At 43.4% G+C, this 18,368-nt stretch overlaps 1 protein-coding gene across 2 annotated transcripts in view; it reads left to right on the top strand.

The window, feature by feature from the left end:
• Positions 1-18,368, top strand: part of sptbn1 (spectrin, beta, non-erythrocytic 1) — a 90,123-nt gene that overhangs the window by 49,985 nt on the left and 21,770 nt on the right. For both annotated transcript variants that reach the window (XM_020482574.2, XM_020482583.2), the window contains 15 exons: positions 384-478; positions 798-878; positions 2,927-3,042; positions 3,470-3,582; positions 3,871-4,058; positions 4,662-4,779; positions 5,331-5,489; positions 6,772-7,074; positions 7,787-7,940; positions 8,225-9,095; positions 12,188-12,325; positions 14,680-15,436; positions 16,268-16,470; positions 17,120-17,210; positions 17,532-17,678. In XM_020482574.2, coding sequence (XP_020338163.1) covers positions 384-478; positions 798-878; positions 2,927-3,042; positions 3,470-3,582; positions 3,871-4,058; positions 4,662-4,779; positions 5,331-5,489; positions 6,772-7,074; positions 7,787-7,940; positions 8,225-9,095; positions 12,188-12,325; positions 14,680-15,436; positions 16,268-16,470; positions 17,120-17,210; positions 17,532-17,678 — 3,534 coding nt within the window. The remainder of the gene's footprint in view (positions 1-383; positions 479-797; positions 879-2,926; positions 3,043-3,469; positions 3,583-3,870; positions 4,059-4,661; positions 4,780-5,330; positions 5,490-6,771; positions 7,075-7,786; positions 7,941-8,224; positions 9,096-12,187; positions 12,326-14,679; positions 15,437-16,267; positions 16,471-17,119; positions 17,211-17,531; positions 17,679-18,368) is intronic.

Raw genomic sequence — 18,368 nt, forward strand, 5'->3', positions numbered from 1 at the left:
CTCTCAACATACACATACACACACTACATACGCTCACACTCATTCACTCTGTTTCACACTCTTCCCACACACTGCCGCTACTCTGTTTATTATCTATCCTGATCTCCTAGTCACTTTTACCCTTACCTACATTTACATATTACCTCAATCCCGTCAACTACCTCGTACCCCCAGCACATTGACTCTGTACCAGCGTGCCTTGTATATATCCGTGTTATTGTTATTTTATTATTTTACAATAAAAAATATATATTACATTTTCTTACTTTTTAACTCTGCATTGTTGGGAAAATGCATATTCGCCGCATGTGACAAATAACATTTGACTTTTGATTTGATTTGAAACTTCTCACACTGCTGTTGTATCATTGTCTGTGTGACAGATCCAGGACATCAGTGTTGAGACTGATGGAGACAACAAGGAGAAGAGATCAGCCAAGGATGCCCTGCTCCTCTGGTGCCAGATGAAGACTGCTGGGTGAGTGATTGGCTGTCACCTTGCATTCAGACACGTTTCTTAGAGATTTGAAATACTTCGATTTGGGTCATCTACTGTACATGGCAGCTCTCAGTTCTACCTCTTGACTTAAAAGAATCCTCCTAAAGATAAATGTACATGTATTTAGACAGCAACGCCATTGTGACTTGATGTTACTGGACTTTTTACTTTCAGAACAAGTCAGTAAAGAAATTCCAGAAGCAGAGCCACATCTTGAATTCTATAGAAATTGCTTAGGGAATGAATTTGAACATTGAACAAATCATCATATCTGTTTTCTCTGTTTTGTTCTCTGTAGCTATCCAAACGTGAACATTCACAATTTCAGCACCAGTTGGCGAGACGGCATGGCTTTCAATGCCCTCATCCATAAGCACAGGTAACAAGAGTCTGTTTGATCAATTATCCTTCATGCCCTTGTGGGTCACATGATTCAGATATTTTTTCTCATGGAATTCACACCAATTATCCTTTGTGATTTACGTCACAGTCTGCTATTTACTTTATGTGGTCACCAATATATACAGTGCCTTGCGAAAGTATTCGGCCCCCTTGAACTTTGCGACCTTTTGCCACATTTCAGGCTTCAAACATAAAGCTATAAAACTGTATTTTTTTGTGAAGAATCAACAACAAGTGGGACACAATCATGAAGTGGAACGACATTTATTGGATATTTCAAACTTTTTTAACAAATCAAAAACGGAAGAATTGGGCGTGCAAAATTATTCAGCCCCTTTACTTTCAGTACAGCAAACTCTCTCCAGAAGTTCAGTGAGGATCTCTGAATGATCCAATGTTGACCTACCTAAATGACTAATGATGATAAATACAATCCACCTGTGTGTAATCAAGTCTCTGTATAAATGCACCTGCACTGTGATAGTCTCAGAGGTCCGTTAAAAGCGCAGAGAGCATCATGAAGAACAAGGAACACACCAGGCAGGTCCGAGATACTGTTGTGAAGAAGTTTAAAGCCGGATTTGGATACAAAAAGATTTCCCAAGCTTTAAACATCCCAAGGAGCACTGTGCAAGCGATAATATTGAAATGGAAGGAGTATCAGACCACTGCAAATCTACCAAGACCTGGCCGTCCCTCTAAACTTTCAGCTCATACAAGGAGAAGACTGATCAGAGATGCAGCCAAGAGGCCCATGATCACTCTGGATGAACTGCAGAGATCTACAGCTGAGGTGGGAGACTCTGTCCATAGGACAACAATCAGTCGTACATTGCACAAATCTGGCCTTTATGGAAGAGTGGCAAGAAGAAAGCCATTTCTTAAAGATATCCATACGAAGTGTCGTTTAAAGTTTGCCACAAGCCACCTGGGAGACACACCAAACATGTGGAAGAAGGTGCTCTGGTCAGATGAAACCAATATGGAACTTTTTGGCAACAATGCAAAACGTTATGTTTGGCGTAAAAGCAACACAGCTCATCACCCTGAACACACCATCCCCACTGTCAAACATGGTGGTGGCAGCATCATGGTTTGGGCCTGCTTTTCTTCAGCAGGGACAGGGAAGATGGTTAAAATTGATGGGAAGATGGATGGAGCCAAATACAGGACCATTCTGGAAGAAAACCTGATGGAGTCTGCAAAAGACCTGAGACTGGGACGGAGATTTGTCTTCCAACAAGACAATGATTCAAAACATAAAGCAAAATCTACAATGGAATGGTTCAAAAATAAACATATCCAGGTGTTAGAATGGCCAAGTCAAAGTCCAGACCTGAATCCAATCGAGAATCTGTGGAAAGAACTGAAAAATGCTGTTCACAAATGCTCTCCATCCAACCTCACTGAGCTCGAGCTGTTTTGCAAGGAGGAATGGGGAAAAAATGTCAGTCTCTCGATGTGCAAAACTGATAGAGACATACCCCAAGCGACTTACAGCTGTAGTCGCAGCAAAAGGTGGCGCTACAAAGTATTAACTTAAGGGGGCTGAATAATTTTGCACACCCAATTTTTCAGTTTTTGATTTGTTAAAAAAGTTTGAAATATCCAATAAATGTCGTTCCACTTCATGATTGTGTCCCACTTGTTGTTGATTCTTCACAAAAAAATACAGTTTTATATCTTTATGTTTGAAGCCTGAAATGTGGCAAAAGGTCGCAAAGTTCAAGGGGGCCGAATACTTTCGCAAGGCACTGTATATTTTTATCCCACCTCCAACCCTCCTCATTTATGACGATTTATTTTCTTATTTACAATAGAGTAATGTTCAAATAATTACTTTTTGGTGTCTTTGGGATTTATTGATGCATTACTGTACATCATTTGGTGTAATTGTGTTGAATCTTTGAGGTATCAGAACATAACAATTTAATCATAACATTTCATCTGGGTATTTACCTTGTGATTATTTGGTGGTATACTGTATGACTGGTGCTGTGGTATGATGCTTTGTCTCGTGTATAGGCCAGACCTGATTGACTTTGACAAGCTGAAAAAGTCCAATGCCCACCACAACCTGCAGAATGCCTTCAATCTGGCTGAGCAGCATCTTGGGCTTACCAAGCTCCTAGACCCAGAGGGTGAGTTCTGGACTATGCTCTTCTATGTAGTAGAGGAGTGCATATGTAGTAGAGGAGTGCACATGCGTGGCTCAATCTGATGCCACGCATGATTTCTCAGTGCACTGTGACATACTTTTTTTGTTGTCCAAATAAACGTAATCAAATTGTAATAATCCTTAACTGGATTGTATAAAATACTGTAGGTGACAGAGTCTGGTCTAGTGATATTGCTGCAGACTCTAGACTACATATATCCCCTGGCAATAGGGGATAGGGGAAAGTGTCTGCCACTTTCCACTTTCTATCGGCGTATCACCTGCTTTACCTTCCCACTGCCCTGTCATACAACATCATGAAATACAAAAAGAGATCTTCTTTGAACATTTTTGTAACGTTCCAAATCAAATTGTATTAACCAATCAGAAATGTCATTTTTGCTTCACAGATATCAGTGTGGACCACCCCGATGAGAAGTCGGTCATCACATACGTGGTGACGTACTACCACTACTTCTCCAAAATGAAGGCGCTGAAAGTGGAGGGGAAACGTATTGGGAAGGTGACCGTTTATTATCTCAAATTCCATGTTTGTTTGGTGGGTTGTTGTCAACAAGTTGTTCTGGGCAGAGTAAGAGCTTTTCAGATGTGGATTCAAATAGTATAAAACTTTCAAGATGTACTTGATTGAGCTTTTCTGGGGTAATGAAACCAGTGGAATAGTACCAATTGTGCAAACTCTGTCAATCTGGCAAACAAATACTATATACTATAAAACAAATACTATATATGAACCCAGGTCTGGACATTTTGGGCCAGAGTTTGACATGTGTCCTCTTTGTTCCGCTAGGTACTGGACAATGCCATTGAGACAGAGAAGATGATTGAGAAGTACGAGTCTCTGGCCTCAGACCTGCTGGAGTGGATCGAGCAGACCATCATCATCCTCAACAATCGCAAGTTTGCCAACTCTTTAAACGGGGTGCAGCAGCAGCTTCAAGCCTTCAACACATATCGCACGGTCGAGAAACCCCCTAAGTGAGTGCCCCCCCCCCCCAGCCAGCAACCAATCCCAAATCCACCCCTATACCCCAATGCACCCCCTATGCACTTATGGAGATCTGACAAGATGGGCAATCTTCAGCTTTAAGACGATCTTAAGAATATTTGTAAATGTCTATAATATTTACTTAAGGTATATCATTGTCCAGTTATCTTGCCATTCCCTCAACCCTTTTTTGGTTGATGTTCCTGTGACATTCCCTGAACATCACAAAATCTTTGTTCCAAACTTCTAAACCAATATTTTAATGAAAAATTCATTTCACTACCTAAAACAAAAATGTCAAGTCTAATGTTAAATGAATGGTACAACACCGAACATTCTGGGTGCGCGCCTCTCTCCCGCTTGTAGTGGAATTTACTTCAAAATGTTTTGTTCTGCTATGTCCATGAATTGAAGTGATAATGTATGCATGTTTAGTATTTTTAACGGTGCAGAAGTAAGACATGACTCCAAAAATGCTTTGAAATAAGTGCAACCCTGAGAACTTAAAGTGATGCGATGTGTTTAGACATGAGCTTTTTTTTACGCTGTCAAAATATCACTCCCCCAAAACCATTCCTCTTTTTATCGATCAGGTTTACTGAGAAGGGCAACCTGGAGGTGCTTCTGTTTACCATCCAGAGCAAGATGCGGGCCAACAATCAGAAAGTCTACATGCCCAGGGAGGGCAAACTCATCTCTGACATTAACAAGGTGATGTCTGTAGTCTCTGATGAACGCTTTAGGGTGAAGTTTCCCTAGGCACAGATGAAGAATCAGTTTCCCTTCTCCCAATCCTAACCTTTACCTTTAGTGGTGAAAATGCTAAACTGACTCAAGATCAGGGTCTAGGGACAAAGTTACCCTACTCCGCGATCAATGTTTTGTCTTAATGAAACATCAGGTTGTTCACTATCTCTCTCTCCTGTTTGTCTGTGTCAGGGTGTTTGGTAGTCTCTCTTTGGTGTGTGGTAGTATTATTATTAGTAAGTAGGAGTTTTACTATGGTATAATTATTACAATCGGAGTAATTCAGCCAACTCATACATTTTGCATCTGGACATAAAACTGTGAGATTATGAGAGAGTTTAATCTACCATTGGCATGTGTAAGGTACAAGATAGACTGGTGGCAAATGGTGTCAATTCATCATGTAGAATAGTCTAGAAATGAACAGAAAAAGGATGTCTGACGTTCATGTTGGTCTGTCTGGACCATATGATATACCTGACTTAATATTGTGTGTTAAACTTTGTCTATGGTAGACTTGGGAGAGACTGGAGAAGGCGGAGCATGAGCGGGAGCTGGCTCTGAGGACAGAGCTGATTCGACAGGAGAAACTGGAGCAGCTGGCTCGCCGCTTTGACCGCAAGGCTGCCATGAGGGAGACCTGGCTGAGTGAGAACCAGCGCCTCGTCTCACAGGTAAAAAAACTAATGCTTGCACACAAATACACGAACAGACATGCATATGTATGCACACACTCACACAAACACTCAAAGTGGCCATGAGGGACAACTGGCTAAGCGAAATCCAACGGCTTGTCGCACAGCTACAGACACACAAATGCGTGGACACACACACACGGACAAAAGTAATAATTATGGAAAGCAATTGTGACCAGCAATTTTACCAAACTACCAAAATATTTTACATCCTTCTCCATACAAATGTCTCAGCCATTGTTTTCTCACAGTCTGGACACCCAGATTCAGTGTAACGCAAGCGTCAAGTTCACTGGTATGGCATCATTAAGATTAAGTGCTGAAGATGTAAACGTTGCATCTCATTTGCTTTCCTACTATTTGCAGTTGAAACAATAGCAAAGCGGAAACCCCAACTCTGTTTTGGTAATAACCTGAGGAATGGGCCAGGAAAATGTAAGCACTCTCAAATTCATAGACAGAGCTATTGATGCAAGGCTTGACCATCCATGATATCATAAATTATCGTTTTAACCATGTTTTGAGGCTATACAGTGTTGGTTTACATTTACAATGTTTACAAACATTGGAGCAAAACAAGCTCATATTTTGGGTTTTGATGGGGTGTGACAGTTGAAATAATCTCACGAGGCATGCATTTTTTTTAATTGTAAAAAAAACGTTTCCTCTGAAACACATCCCTGCCAAGCCGCACTGCTTCTTGACACAATGCTTGCTTAACCCGGAAGCCAGCCACACCAATGTGTCAGAGGAAACGTGCATGCGCCCAGCCCGCCACAGGAGTTGATAGAGAGCGATGGGACAAGGACATCCCGGGCCAGCAGAATCCTCCCCTAACCCGGATGACGCTGGGCCAATTGTGTGCCGCCTCATGGGTCTCCTGGTCACGGCCGGCTGTTACACAGCCCAGTATCGAACCCGGATCTGTAGAGACGCAGCTAGCACAGCGATGCAGTGCCTTAGACCAGTGCACCACTCGAGAGGCCACTCACAATGCATTTAGAAGTTATAATCTTCAAGAATCAATGGGTATATATCATCAATGTATAAATCCAAAAATGGATGTAGCAACTGCGGGTTGCCCCTTTAAAGGATCAAAGTATTTTATGTCATTGTCAAATTGTAGACACGATAACATTATAGAAATGGAGAGTGTGTCTTCCTTGTATCCCAGTATGTTGCCACCCATGCAGTATATCCTAACAGTATTGTATTTTATTCTATTCCATTCCATTCCATTCCAATCACTTCTATCTCGCAGGACAACTTTGGCTTCGACCTTCCGGCGGTGGACGCGGCCACCAAGAAGCATGAGGCCATCGAGACGGATATTACGGCGTACGAGGAGCGTGTGCAGGCCGTGGTGTCTGTCGCTAAGGAGCTGGAGGCAGAGAAGTACCACGACATCAAACGCATCACAGCGCGCAAGGACAACGTGATCCGGCTGTGGGAGTACCTGCTGGAGCTTCTGAAGGCGAGGCGCCAGCGCCTGGAGATGAATCTGGGTCTGCAGAGGGTCTTCCAGGAGATGCTTTACATCATGGACTGGATGGACGAGATGAAGGTAAGAGAGGGAGGGGGACACTTCTGAAAATGTATGTGTTAAACCGTGTTGGAAAGACAAAAATGAATAATTATTGTAACACAAATTGAATTGTTCAAAATGCATTGAACCTCATCTACCCTGCTTCCACCAACACCTGAACACATTTAAAATGTATTGGAAATATGTCATTTCAAGTAATTTCACATGTTAGAATTACAAACGGAATGTATTAATCTTGTATTAATCCCTCTTCTAAATGATCAGTTTAAGCAGTATCAATGGTGAAACTAACTGGATTATGTTAGTCCAATGCTGAATAATTCCAAATCGGCACAACTGAACCTCGTCCTAGACCCTCCTGTAGATACAAGAGGATTGGGTTGGCACTGTAAACACTACGTCATCTTGCCCATCTGACTGGCTGGGTGGAATTCTCGGCATTATGCTTCCACCTATCGAATCCTCTTAGGTTTACAAGAGTCGCTAGGGAGTTGATGGTAGTTGTTGATTTGGAATTGATTTTGACATTTCATCTAACTTGTAGATGAAGTTAGATGAAATGTAAGTTTCAAAAAGTTTCCTCTCCTCACCTTGAAAAAAGTATTGCGTTTCAAAGTGCACAAAAAGTAAACGATTCATATTGGCAACTGATGATCTTAGACTTAGAAGGTGCCTGTATGTTGCTGCCACACATGCCTGTATGTCATGCCTCTATGTCTCTGCCACACAGATGATGCTGCTGTCCCAGGACTATGGGAAGCATCTGCTCGGAGTGGAAGATCTCCTGCAGAAACATGCCCTGGTAGAGGCCGACATCGGCATCCAGGCTGACCGTGTCAAAGCTGTCAACAACAATGCCCAGAAATTCGCAATCGACGGCGATGGTGAGAATGTCCTAAACATTCAGGCTGCTATTATTCAAATTGTGACTCATATTGTTTTCTACTTGTGTTTGTATTATTAATGTCATCATACAATTTCACAGTTCAGTTGAATAGCATAGTGTTTTGCAAGATACTTCAAGATCTATACAAGCAAAGTGAAAAATAAACATAAAAGGAATCATAGTCATTGGAATGAAATCACAACATGTGAGTCAATACAGTTTAATGTACATCTGTGGGTGCTGCTAGATGCTAACTGGGCCTCTGTTCTGTCTCCTCTACAGTTTACAAGCCCTGTGACCCTCAGGTAATACGCGACCGCGTGGCCCACATGGAGTTCTGCTACCAGGAGCTGACCCAGCTGGCTGCCGAGCGCCGGGCCCGCCTGGAGGAGTCCCGCCGTCTCTGGAAGTTCTTCTGGGAGATGGCCGAGGAGGAGGGCTGGATCCGTGAGAAGGAGCAGATCCTGTCGTCGGACGAGAGCGGCAAGGACCTGACGGGGGCTGTGCGCCTGTTAAGCAAGCACCGCACCCTGGAGGACGAGATGAATGGCCGTGCCGGTCACCTGCAGCACACCATCGCCGAGGGCCAGGCCATGGCCGACGGTGGCCACTTCGGCGCCGCCAAGATCCGCGACCGTATCGCCGACCTGCGGGCGCAGTGGGCAGCATTGGAGGAGCTGGCGGGCGTGAGGAAGGCCCATCTGGAGGAAGCGTGTGCCCTGCACCAGTTCCAGGCGGACGCAGACGATGCCGACGCCTGGACCCTGGATGCCCTGCGCATCGTGTCCAGCAGCGAGGTGGGCCATGACGAGTTCTCTACACAGGCCCTGGTGCGCAAGCACAAGGACGCCGCCGCCGAGGTGGCCAGCTATCGGCCGGTGATCGATGCGCTCCATGAGCAGGCGGCCGCCTTGCCTGAGGAGCAGGCTCAGTCGGAAGAAGTCAAGGGCCGCCTGGCAGGCATAGAGGAGCGCTACAAGGAGGTGGCCGAGCTGACCCGGCTGAGAAAGCAGGCACTGCAGGACGCCCTGGCCCTCTACAAGATGTTCAGCGAGGCGGACGCCTGCGAGGTGTGGATTGATGAGAAGGATCAGTGGCTCAACAGCATGGAGATCCCAGAGAAGCTAGAAGACCTAGAGGTCATTCAGCACAGGTGAGAGAACCCATACATATAGAAATGCATGCTTAAGCCATAGTCTACCCCTAGACCCTACTCCTTTAGGCCGTATTTAGCTTGGTGTGCCACTCAAGTATCTGAAAGTATTTTACATACAGTTCCAGTCAAAACGCCTACTCATTCCAGGGTTATCCTTTATTTGTACTATTTTCTACATTTTAGAATAATAGCGAAGACGAAACTATGAAATAACATGTATGCGAGCAGTTTTTGGAACAACGTTGTCGATTTTCAAAACACTGTACAGAAGACACGGAACTCTGGCCATTTGCAAAACATTAAGGGCCCAATTCCGACCCGAGTTAAGCGTGCTTAAATGGAACGTAAACTCCTTTTTTATGCACTTTTCTCTCAATGCGAATTCTGACCTTGAACTTAAGAATGAGAATAGCGTGCTATTCACCTGCTATTTGTTTTGGCGAATAAATGAACGTGCGGCGGAGGTGGGTCTACAGATATGCCATATTCTGACTGACTTAATTTCCTAATCATTCCACCACCTTTTACGTGTGAGGAAAAAATGAATAAGGTCGAGCGAACCTACCAGTTTCAAGTGGAAAAAGAATCCACTTAATTTTTTAATAACACCATTCTTATAATCGCTGGAGACAAATGTGAACCAGTCATATGGAAGCAAACTGAACCATATCCACATATCAACTTTCCCACAGTAAAGTTCATGAAATGCTGTGCAATTACACCGAATTTGAATTGCACAGCCTTTTAACTTGCAGGGATGGGCTCTTTCGAATGTCCTAATTGCAGGCTACCCCAACTTTCTCTGTTTCATATTTCTATCATGTTAAATATTGGCCAATATTAGTATCGAATGCCAGTAGGCCTAAAAACAACACACGTACAACTGCCAATTTACTCTTAGTTCCCTTCAGCTGGTATAGCCTACATTATCATTCCATTTAATGACATTGTTTCCTTTACCTCCATTTGCTTTGCTTCCTCTGTAAACGCTCGGCCATGTGGTTGTTGCTGAGGACGATTAGTAACAGTTGATAATATAAAAATACACATGTAGGCTAACTAAGTCATTATGGAGTGGAACGCAGACCAAGCCATAACTGTTTGAACTTGACGCATGGCGCGATACTTGGCTGTGTCATCACATAGTACCACGGTTAGTGCAGGCAACAGACGAGGGTATAGCCTACTATTGTACACTATTCTCCTTATTATAATTATATGTACACTAATCTTCCAACATTACCATGTGTTAATGAACTGAATGTGGCACCGTTTTCTTTCTTTCTTGTGTAAAGTGTCTCCAAACTTGGCTTTCTTTCATTGATCCCTAATATTTCGAACCCGTTCTCGCGATTTACAAAACGTTTTCCAACGTTATCATAGACTGACCAGGCGAATCCAGGTGAAAGCTTTGATCCCTTATTGATGTCACTTGTTAAATACACTTCAGTCAATGTAGATGAAGGGGAGGAGACAGGTTAAAGAAGGATTTTTAAGCCTTGAAACGATTGAGACGTGTATTGTGTACAGTATGTGTGCCATTCAGAGGTTCAATGTGCAAGACAAAAGATTTAGGTGGCTTTGAACGTGGTATGGTAGCAGGTGACAGGGCACACCGGTTTCAGTATGTCATGAACTTCAATGCCTTGGAATACAAACTATTAAAAATGATGGAAAATGACTCTACTTTTATGCATATTTCACCAAACAATTTCACATTGTGTGCAGGATTCATTCATCTGATCATCATAATCCAATTCCATGTATTCTATAGGCTGGTAGACTTTCCATCACCAAGCAGAAAAACATTCCCAAACCGAAAAAAGGAAAGGTGAATATAGTGGAGGATATGTGCTGATATGAGTGGATAGGCATCCATTTACACCAAAGTTCACTCTGTAATGGAAGATTACAATCAGGGCCGGATTACTGAATGGGCATGCAGGGCACATGCCCTGGGGCCGCCGACCTCTGCTATATTTTACGCAAATTTACACTGATAGAGCCATTTACAATTTTGTGCACTAGTATTTACTGATTGCTGGAAACAGTGAACACATTTTCACAATTTTCTCTTGTGTTGTCATGCCCTGACCTTGGAGATCCTTATTATTCTCTATGTTTGGTTAGGTCAGGGTGTGACTCGGGTGGGAAATTCTATGTCTTCTGTTTCTTTGTTTTTGGCCGAGTGTGGTTCCCAATCAGAGGCAGCTGTCTATCGTTGTCTTCTGATTGGGGATCATACTTAGGCAGCCCTTTTTCCCACCATTAGGTTGTGGGATCTTGTTTTCTGTTTAGTTTCTGTAGCGTGACATAACTGTGCGCTTTCGGTTTTTGACTTGACTGACTTGACTGTTATTTGGTTTGGTGTCATCAATAAAGATACGATGTACGCCTACCATGCTGCGCCTTGGTCTCCTAACGACGGATGTAACATATGTGAACCAAAAACTGTGAATGTGGTATTCATTGATGGCAATTGTATTTCAGGTTTAGCAAAAGGGGGTCTAAGATATGCAATCCAAGTAGAAAGAAAATAAAACAATCAGAAGTTCTGCAAATGTATTTGAACGTTTGTTCACTAGGTACATTTGACCCCAGTTCCAAAAAACTATTTTACCCGATTGAGAAACTGTAAATATACAAATGATAAACTAGTTACAATGCAACAGCTCCTCCCACTGGGCGTTAGGTGCCCTATTTGTTAGGTGCCTTTCTCGAAACTGATGTTCACCTTACAGAGAAAATGAACAAAATAGGTATTTTAAACAGACAGAACAAGACAGATAATAAAAAGAGTACAGAGGTACAAGGAGAAATGCGCAGGAAGTACTTAGGAGGTTAAACACCAAACAGGGGAATATGTCTGAGGTACATTCATCAGGGTACAACATTGTGGAACATTCAGATAAAAATGTGGTTTGTAGAACAAACATGCCTCTGACATGTAGTATAAGAAATCATGTCAGCTGAAACGTTCCACCATGTTTGCCTGAACGTGGCCCAAACATCAATGTGCGCAAGGGAAAATGGTTTGTTTTGGAGGTGAACTTGATTGGTCATGACATGGCATGCTCTCTCTTTCCCAGGTTCGAGAGCCTGGAGCCTGAGATGAACAACCAGGCGTCACGCGTCGCTGTCGTGAACCAGATCGCCAGGCAGCTGATGCACAACGGACACCCCAGTGAGAAGGACATAAAAGCCCAGCAAGATAAGCTCAATAACAGGCAAGTTGAGCCATTCACAGTCAGACGTCATACTATCTCCTATCATACAGATGCCTTAGCTTAATTTGCTCATCCTGTTGTTGCAGGAAATGCAAACTTGTAGTGTATTAGAGGTTTAACAAGGCTTCAAGGGGGCCTCCCGAGTGGCGCAGCGGTCTAGGACACTGCATCGCAGTGCTGAGGTGCCACTACAGCCTTAGGTTTGATCTCAGGCTGTATCACAGCCGGACGTGAATGGGAGCCCCGTGGGGCGGCTCACAATTGGCCCAGCTTCGTCCGGGTTAGGGGAGGGTTTGGTCAGGGGATTTACTTGGCTCATCTAGCGACTCCTTTTGGCTGGTCGTGTGACTGCAAGCTAACTTCGGTCGTCAGTTGGACAGTGTTTCCTCTGACACATTGGCGGCTGGCTTCCGGGTTAAGCGAGCAGTGTGTCAAGAAGCAGTGCGGCTTGGCAAGTCGTGTTTCGGAGGATGCATGGCTCTCGACCTTCACCTCTCCCGAGTCTGTTGGGGAGTTGCAGTGATGAGGCAAACTCGTAACTACCAATTGGACATCACAACAAAGGGGGTCAATTTTTTAATAATAATAATTTAAAAAACAAGGCTTCTAAAGTTTATTTCCCACTTAAAATATTCATACTTGATTTACCCTAATTAAAAATGTATCAATTAAGAATGTTTCCTGTTGCTGTAGGATTATTTTTCTACTATAGCAAATTAAGTTCCTATATCTTTAGCTCATATGTCCCTCAGTGGTGCGCGGATCAGCTGTTTGTTCACCCTCACCCGGCCGCAATTGCTGACAACCCATCCGCAACCGCCCGACTATATGTGATAAAGTGACAATCTGAATCCCACACCTGATGTGTTTCTACTTATCATTTCCAACATTTTGATAGGCTATTTGTTTGTCAACTTGTCTATAATTAGATATATGCAGCTTCTCTTCTGTCATTATTTGCTTCCCTAGAAGACTAAATAAACCCTTGCTCAGCAGAATAATGTCATTAATCAATAGAATGAATGCTTCAATGTATTTGACATCAGTGAAGCTTTCTGAGTGATCTCTGCTTCTTTCACAGCGCAAAGACGTTTAGGGCCCGGGGAGAAAATACAATAACTATTAAGAAAAATGAAAAGATTTTCTGTGCTAAATGTTCAAATTACATCATTTTGACCGGTTGTAAGGAAATAGAAATCTGTGAAAACAACCCAACATCTTTCTGATAACATTTCAATTTGGATACATATTTTATGTGGTTGAAATACTATCAGCTTGTATGATGCTGATAAAGATAGGACCACTACAGATGGTATTTAACTGCGCATTCACATTCTCTCAAGATGCTAAAATAATATTCTTCCACTATCGTTCTCAAGTAAACATTTTGCCTATTTGAGGTCTCCATCTTGTGTCTGTCAAATTTGTATAACGCCTCACAATCATCACACATAACACTGCTATCATCCTCTTTTGCCAGAAAATGTATGTTTGGAAAGATTTGGTGGGGTGGTGAAAGAGGATGATTGCAGTGTTATATGTGATGATTGTGAGGTGGCTTTTCTCTTATTGAATTGAACTCTGACATCGGCCTTTTTGCCTCCATGGATCAACGTTAACTTTTTACTGCCCGTTCCCAAAAGCATTTGGCGATTGGCGTGCGTACAGTTAGACCCTAAGCTTAGGCTTACTCACTAATGCCAGATAGCCTAAAATAATGAAAGAAACACCTCAATATAGCCTATAGATAAATTGCACAATAACTATACATTTATTATAGTCTTTAATTCCCCACCCATCTGCCCTTCATCCACACATTGACCCTTTCATGAACCTAAATCTGCCAGCCCTGTGGATATAACAACGGGGACTGCGGGTTATGAGTCAAGCCGTGCACCACTAATGTCCCTGGTATTCACAACATTTACGGTTGAAGATAACACTTTCAGGTTCTGATTTAATTCCTTACCATATGATTGGCAACTACCCGATGCCAAATGAAGAAACCAAAAGATGATTAGCTTATTACAATGCAGTTAATGTAGTTTAACTATGTCTGACCTTTTACTTGGCTCATGGTGACTTTCAAATACCTATTGACTTAAAATTGTGTTATTGTGTTGTTGGATATCACTGTATCCTTTGAATTGAAAAATGAGCTGGATATTTGTTGGTTATCATCAAATTAATTGGCCAATGGGTCAGTCAATTTGAGCCTTGGTCTGGCAACAACAGGGTAATGGTGGGATTGATTCCCGTATGGGTCACATGTATTGAAATATGTATCACTGTCTGTCAACTGTGTAAAACTGTCTGCTAAATTAGCATATTTTATTTATTAATTTGTTCACCAGATGGAGCCAGTTCCGAGATCTGGCGGACCAGAAGAAGGAGTCTCTAATCTCCGCACTGGGTGTGCAGAACTACCACCTGGACTGCAACGAAACCAAGTCGTGGATCCGCGAGAAGACAAAGGTCATCGAGTCCACCCAGGAGCTGGGCAACGACCTGACGGGTGTCATGGCGCTGCAGCGCAAACTCACTGGCATGGAGCGTGACCTGGCTGCCATCGAGGACAAGCTGGGCGACCTGCGTGGCGAGGCTGAGCGGCTGGCCGGCGAGCACCCAGACCAGGCCAAGGCCATCACGGGCCGCCTGGCCGAGATCACCGCTGTGTGGGAGGAGATGAAGGCCACACTGCGTAACCGCGAAGAGTCCCTTGGCGAGGCCAGCAAGCTGCAGCAGTTCCTGCGCGAACTGGATGACTTCCAGTCGTGGCTGTCGCGCACACAGACAGCCATTGCCTCGGAGGAGACGCCCAACACGCTGGCTGAGGCAGAGAAGCTGCTAGCACAGCACGACGGCATCAAAAACGAGATCTGCAACTACGAAGAGGACTACCAGAAGATGCGCGACATGGGCGAGATGGTGACCCAGGGTCAGACCGATGCCCAGTACATGTTCCTGAGGCAGCGGCTACAGGCACTGGACACAGGCTGGAACGAGCTGCACAAGATGTGGGAGAACCGGCAGAACCTGCTGTCACAGTCCCACGCCTACCAGCTGTTTCTCAGGGACACCAAGCAGGCCGAGGTCTTCCTCAACAACCAGGTACGCCGATTGGTCGATACCCCTTAAACCAGGGTACTTGATTGGTCGGTTCAATTTTGAATTGGTCCATCCAGGAAGTGAGATGAAATTCCAAGAGTGGAAAAATCTTAGCCTAGGAATCCAAAGTGAATGGTTCCGTTTCACTATTATTTAATTACACTGATTCCGTCTCATAAAAAAAAATATTTTCGGCAACAGTTTATTTTAAAATGCTCTTTGTCGCTGCTATTACCTAATTTTACTAGGCAGGGATGTGGTAACAATGTGTAATTTTCCGTGCCCACCCAGAATCCACTCCATCTACCGTGGGCATGCTGCTTTGCAAATCAAATGCACATATTAACGGACATTTCAAAAAGTGTCATATCAGATCTAATTTTATTCGTCACATGCGCCGAATACAACCTTACAGTGAAATGCTTACTTACGAGCCCCTAACCAACAACGCAGTTAAAAAAACATGGATAAGAATAAGAACTCAAATTAACCAGTAATTAAAGAGTATCAGTAAAATAAAAATAGCAAGACTATGTACAGGGGGGTACCGGTAGTTTTAAAGTTATTAAAGTGACTATGCATAGATGATAACAACAGAGAGTAGCAGCATTGTAAAAGAGGGGGGCAATACAAATAGTCTGTGTCCAATGTGATTTAGATTGAATTCCAACAGGGTTGGGTTCTATATTCGGTTTCAATTCAGTCAATTCAAGAATTTCAGTTTACTCCCTGACTGATTTGAAATGGAATTGACCCCAACCTGGATATCCAGTCTCAGTCACAGGATTTTCTAATAATCCCACTGACTCTCTTTTTTTATAACCCTACTCTTAGGAGTACATGCTGGCCCATACAGAGATGCCCACTACGCTTGAGGGGGCCGAAGGAGCCATCAAGAAGCAGGAGGACTTCATGACCACCATGGACGCCAACGAAGAGAAGATAAACGGCGTGGTGGAGGCTGGCAGGCGGCTGGCGAGCGACGGCAACATTAACGCCGACCGCATCCAGGAGAGAGCGGCGTCTATTGACGACAGGTTAGAAGCCTCTTCTACTATATAGTAACAAATGACATTGCTGGACAGGTCGTCATTTTTACAGTTACTCTGCTGCGCAGATTAGATCTCACAACACCTGTTGGAGTATTCAATGCCCCGGGAACCACATTAATATGATAAAGCAATCTCCTAGAAATGGCATAACTACTTAGTTGCAAAACTGAATGCATTCAACCAAAATGTGTTTTCCGCATTTAACCCAACCATTCTGAATCGGAGAGGTGCAGGAGGCTGCCTTGATCGACGTCATCGGCGCCCGTTTTAACTGTCTTGCTCAAGGGCAGAGCAGCAGACTTTTCCACCTTGGGGATTAGAGCCAGCAACTTTTCAGTTACTGGCCCAACACGCTTAACTGCTAGGCTACCTGCACAGCTTGACTGTGAAAAAGACTACCAAGAATACCACCAATGGTTAGATGTGTACCACCTACTTATTAGGTTTACAACTACCACAAATGCCAGTACAACACTTGATATGTATCTTTGCTTTTACTTGGTAATGCGTATTGTGATGTAAAAAAATCTGTAGAAAAATCTGGTACACACAACTGTCAACTTGTTTGTGGTACTCACAATTAACATGGGATCTATTATCCATGATCAATTCTGTTTACCCAACGTTTGCACAGGCATAAGAAGAACCGCGAGGCTGCTGTGGAGCTACTGATGAGGCTGAAGGATAACCGGGACCTTCAGAAGTTCCTACAGGATTGCCAGGAGGTCTGCTGCCCAACATGTCTTTCCCGGACCCAGATCAAGCCTACTCCTGGATTAAAAAGCACTTTCAATAGAGATTCTCCATCGAAAGTGTTTTTTAGTCCAGGAATATGCTTAACTTGGATGTGGGAAATCTTCCCTAAGAGTCTAACATTGGTATCAGTCCCGATACTATGGAAATAGGAATACTTACATGTACTGATTTACATGTAATACATTGTGTGGCAATGTATGCATAGTGACAGACTGCTTTCACAGTCTAAGGCAGTCAAATACAATGACCTACCTACCTGTGTGTGTGTGTGTGTGTGTCTTTGTATGCAGCTGTCTCTGTGGATCAATGAGAAGATGCTCACGGCCCAGGACATGTCGTACGACGAGGCCAGGAACCTCCACAGCAAATGGCTCAAGCATCAGGCCTTCATGGCCGAGTTGCAGTCCAACAAGGAGTGGCTGGACAAGATTGAGAAGGTTAGCAAACCAAAATAAGATTCACTCTGTCTTGATGATTTTGCAATTGGTATTAGATGAATGAACTAGAGGTCGACCGATTATGATTTTTCAACGCCGATACCGATTATTGGAGGACCAAAAAAGCCGTCGGCCAATTTTTTTGTTTGTAATAATGACGATTACAACAATACTGAATACTTAGATACTTGTATGCTCAGTCAGATTATATGCAACGCAGGACACGCTAGATAATATCTAGTAATATCATCAACCATGTGTAGTTAACTAGTGATTATGATTGATTGTTTTTTTATAAGATAAGTTTAATGCTAGCTAGCAACTTACCTTGGCTTACTGCATTTGCGTAACAGGCAGTCTCCTTGTGGAGTGCAACGAGAGAGAGGCAGGTTGTTATTGCGTTGGACTAGTTAACTGTAGGGTTGCAAGATTGGGTTCCCCGAGCTGACAAGGTGAAAATCTGTCTTTCTGCCCCTGAACGAGGCAGTTAACCCACCGTTCCTAGGCCGTCATTGAAAATAAGAATGTGTTCTTAACTGACTTGCCAAGTTAAATAAAGGTGTAAAAAAAAAAATATTGGGAAATCGGCGCCCAAAAATACCGATTTCCGATTGTTATGAAAACTTGAAATCGGCCCTAATTAATCGGCCATTCCGATTAATCGGTCGACCTCTAGAATGAACACACGTT

The sequence above is a fragment of the Oncorhynchus kisutch genome, linkage group LG1 (genome assembly GCF_002021735.2).
Source record: "Oncorhynchus kisutch isolate 150728-3 linkage group LG1, Okis_V2, whole genome shotgun sequence".
In the NCBI taxonomy this organism is placed as follows: domain Eukaryota; kingdom Metazoa; phylum Chordata; class Actinopteri; order Salmoniformes; family Salmonidae; genus Oncorhynchus; species Oncorhynchus kisutch.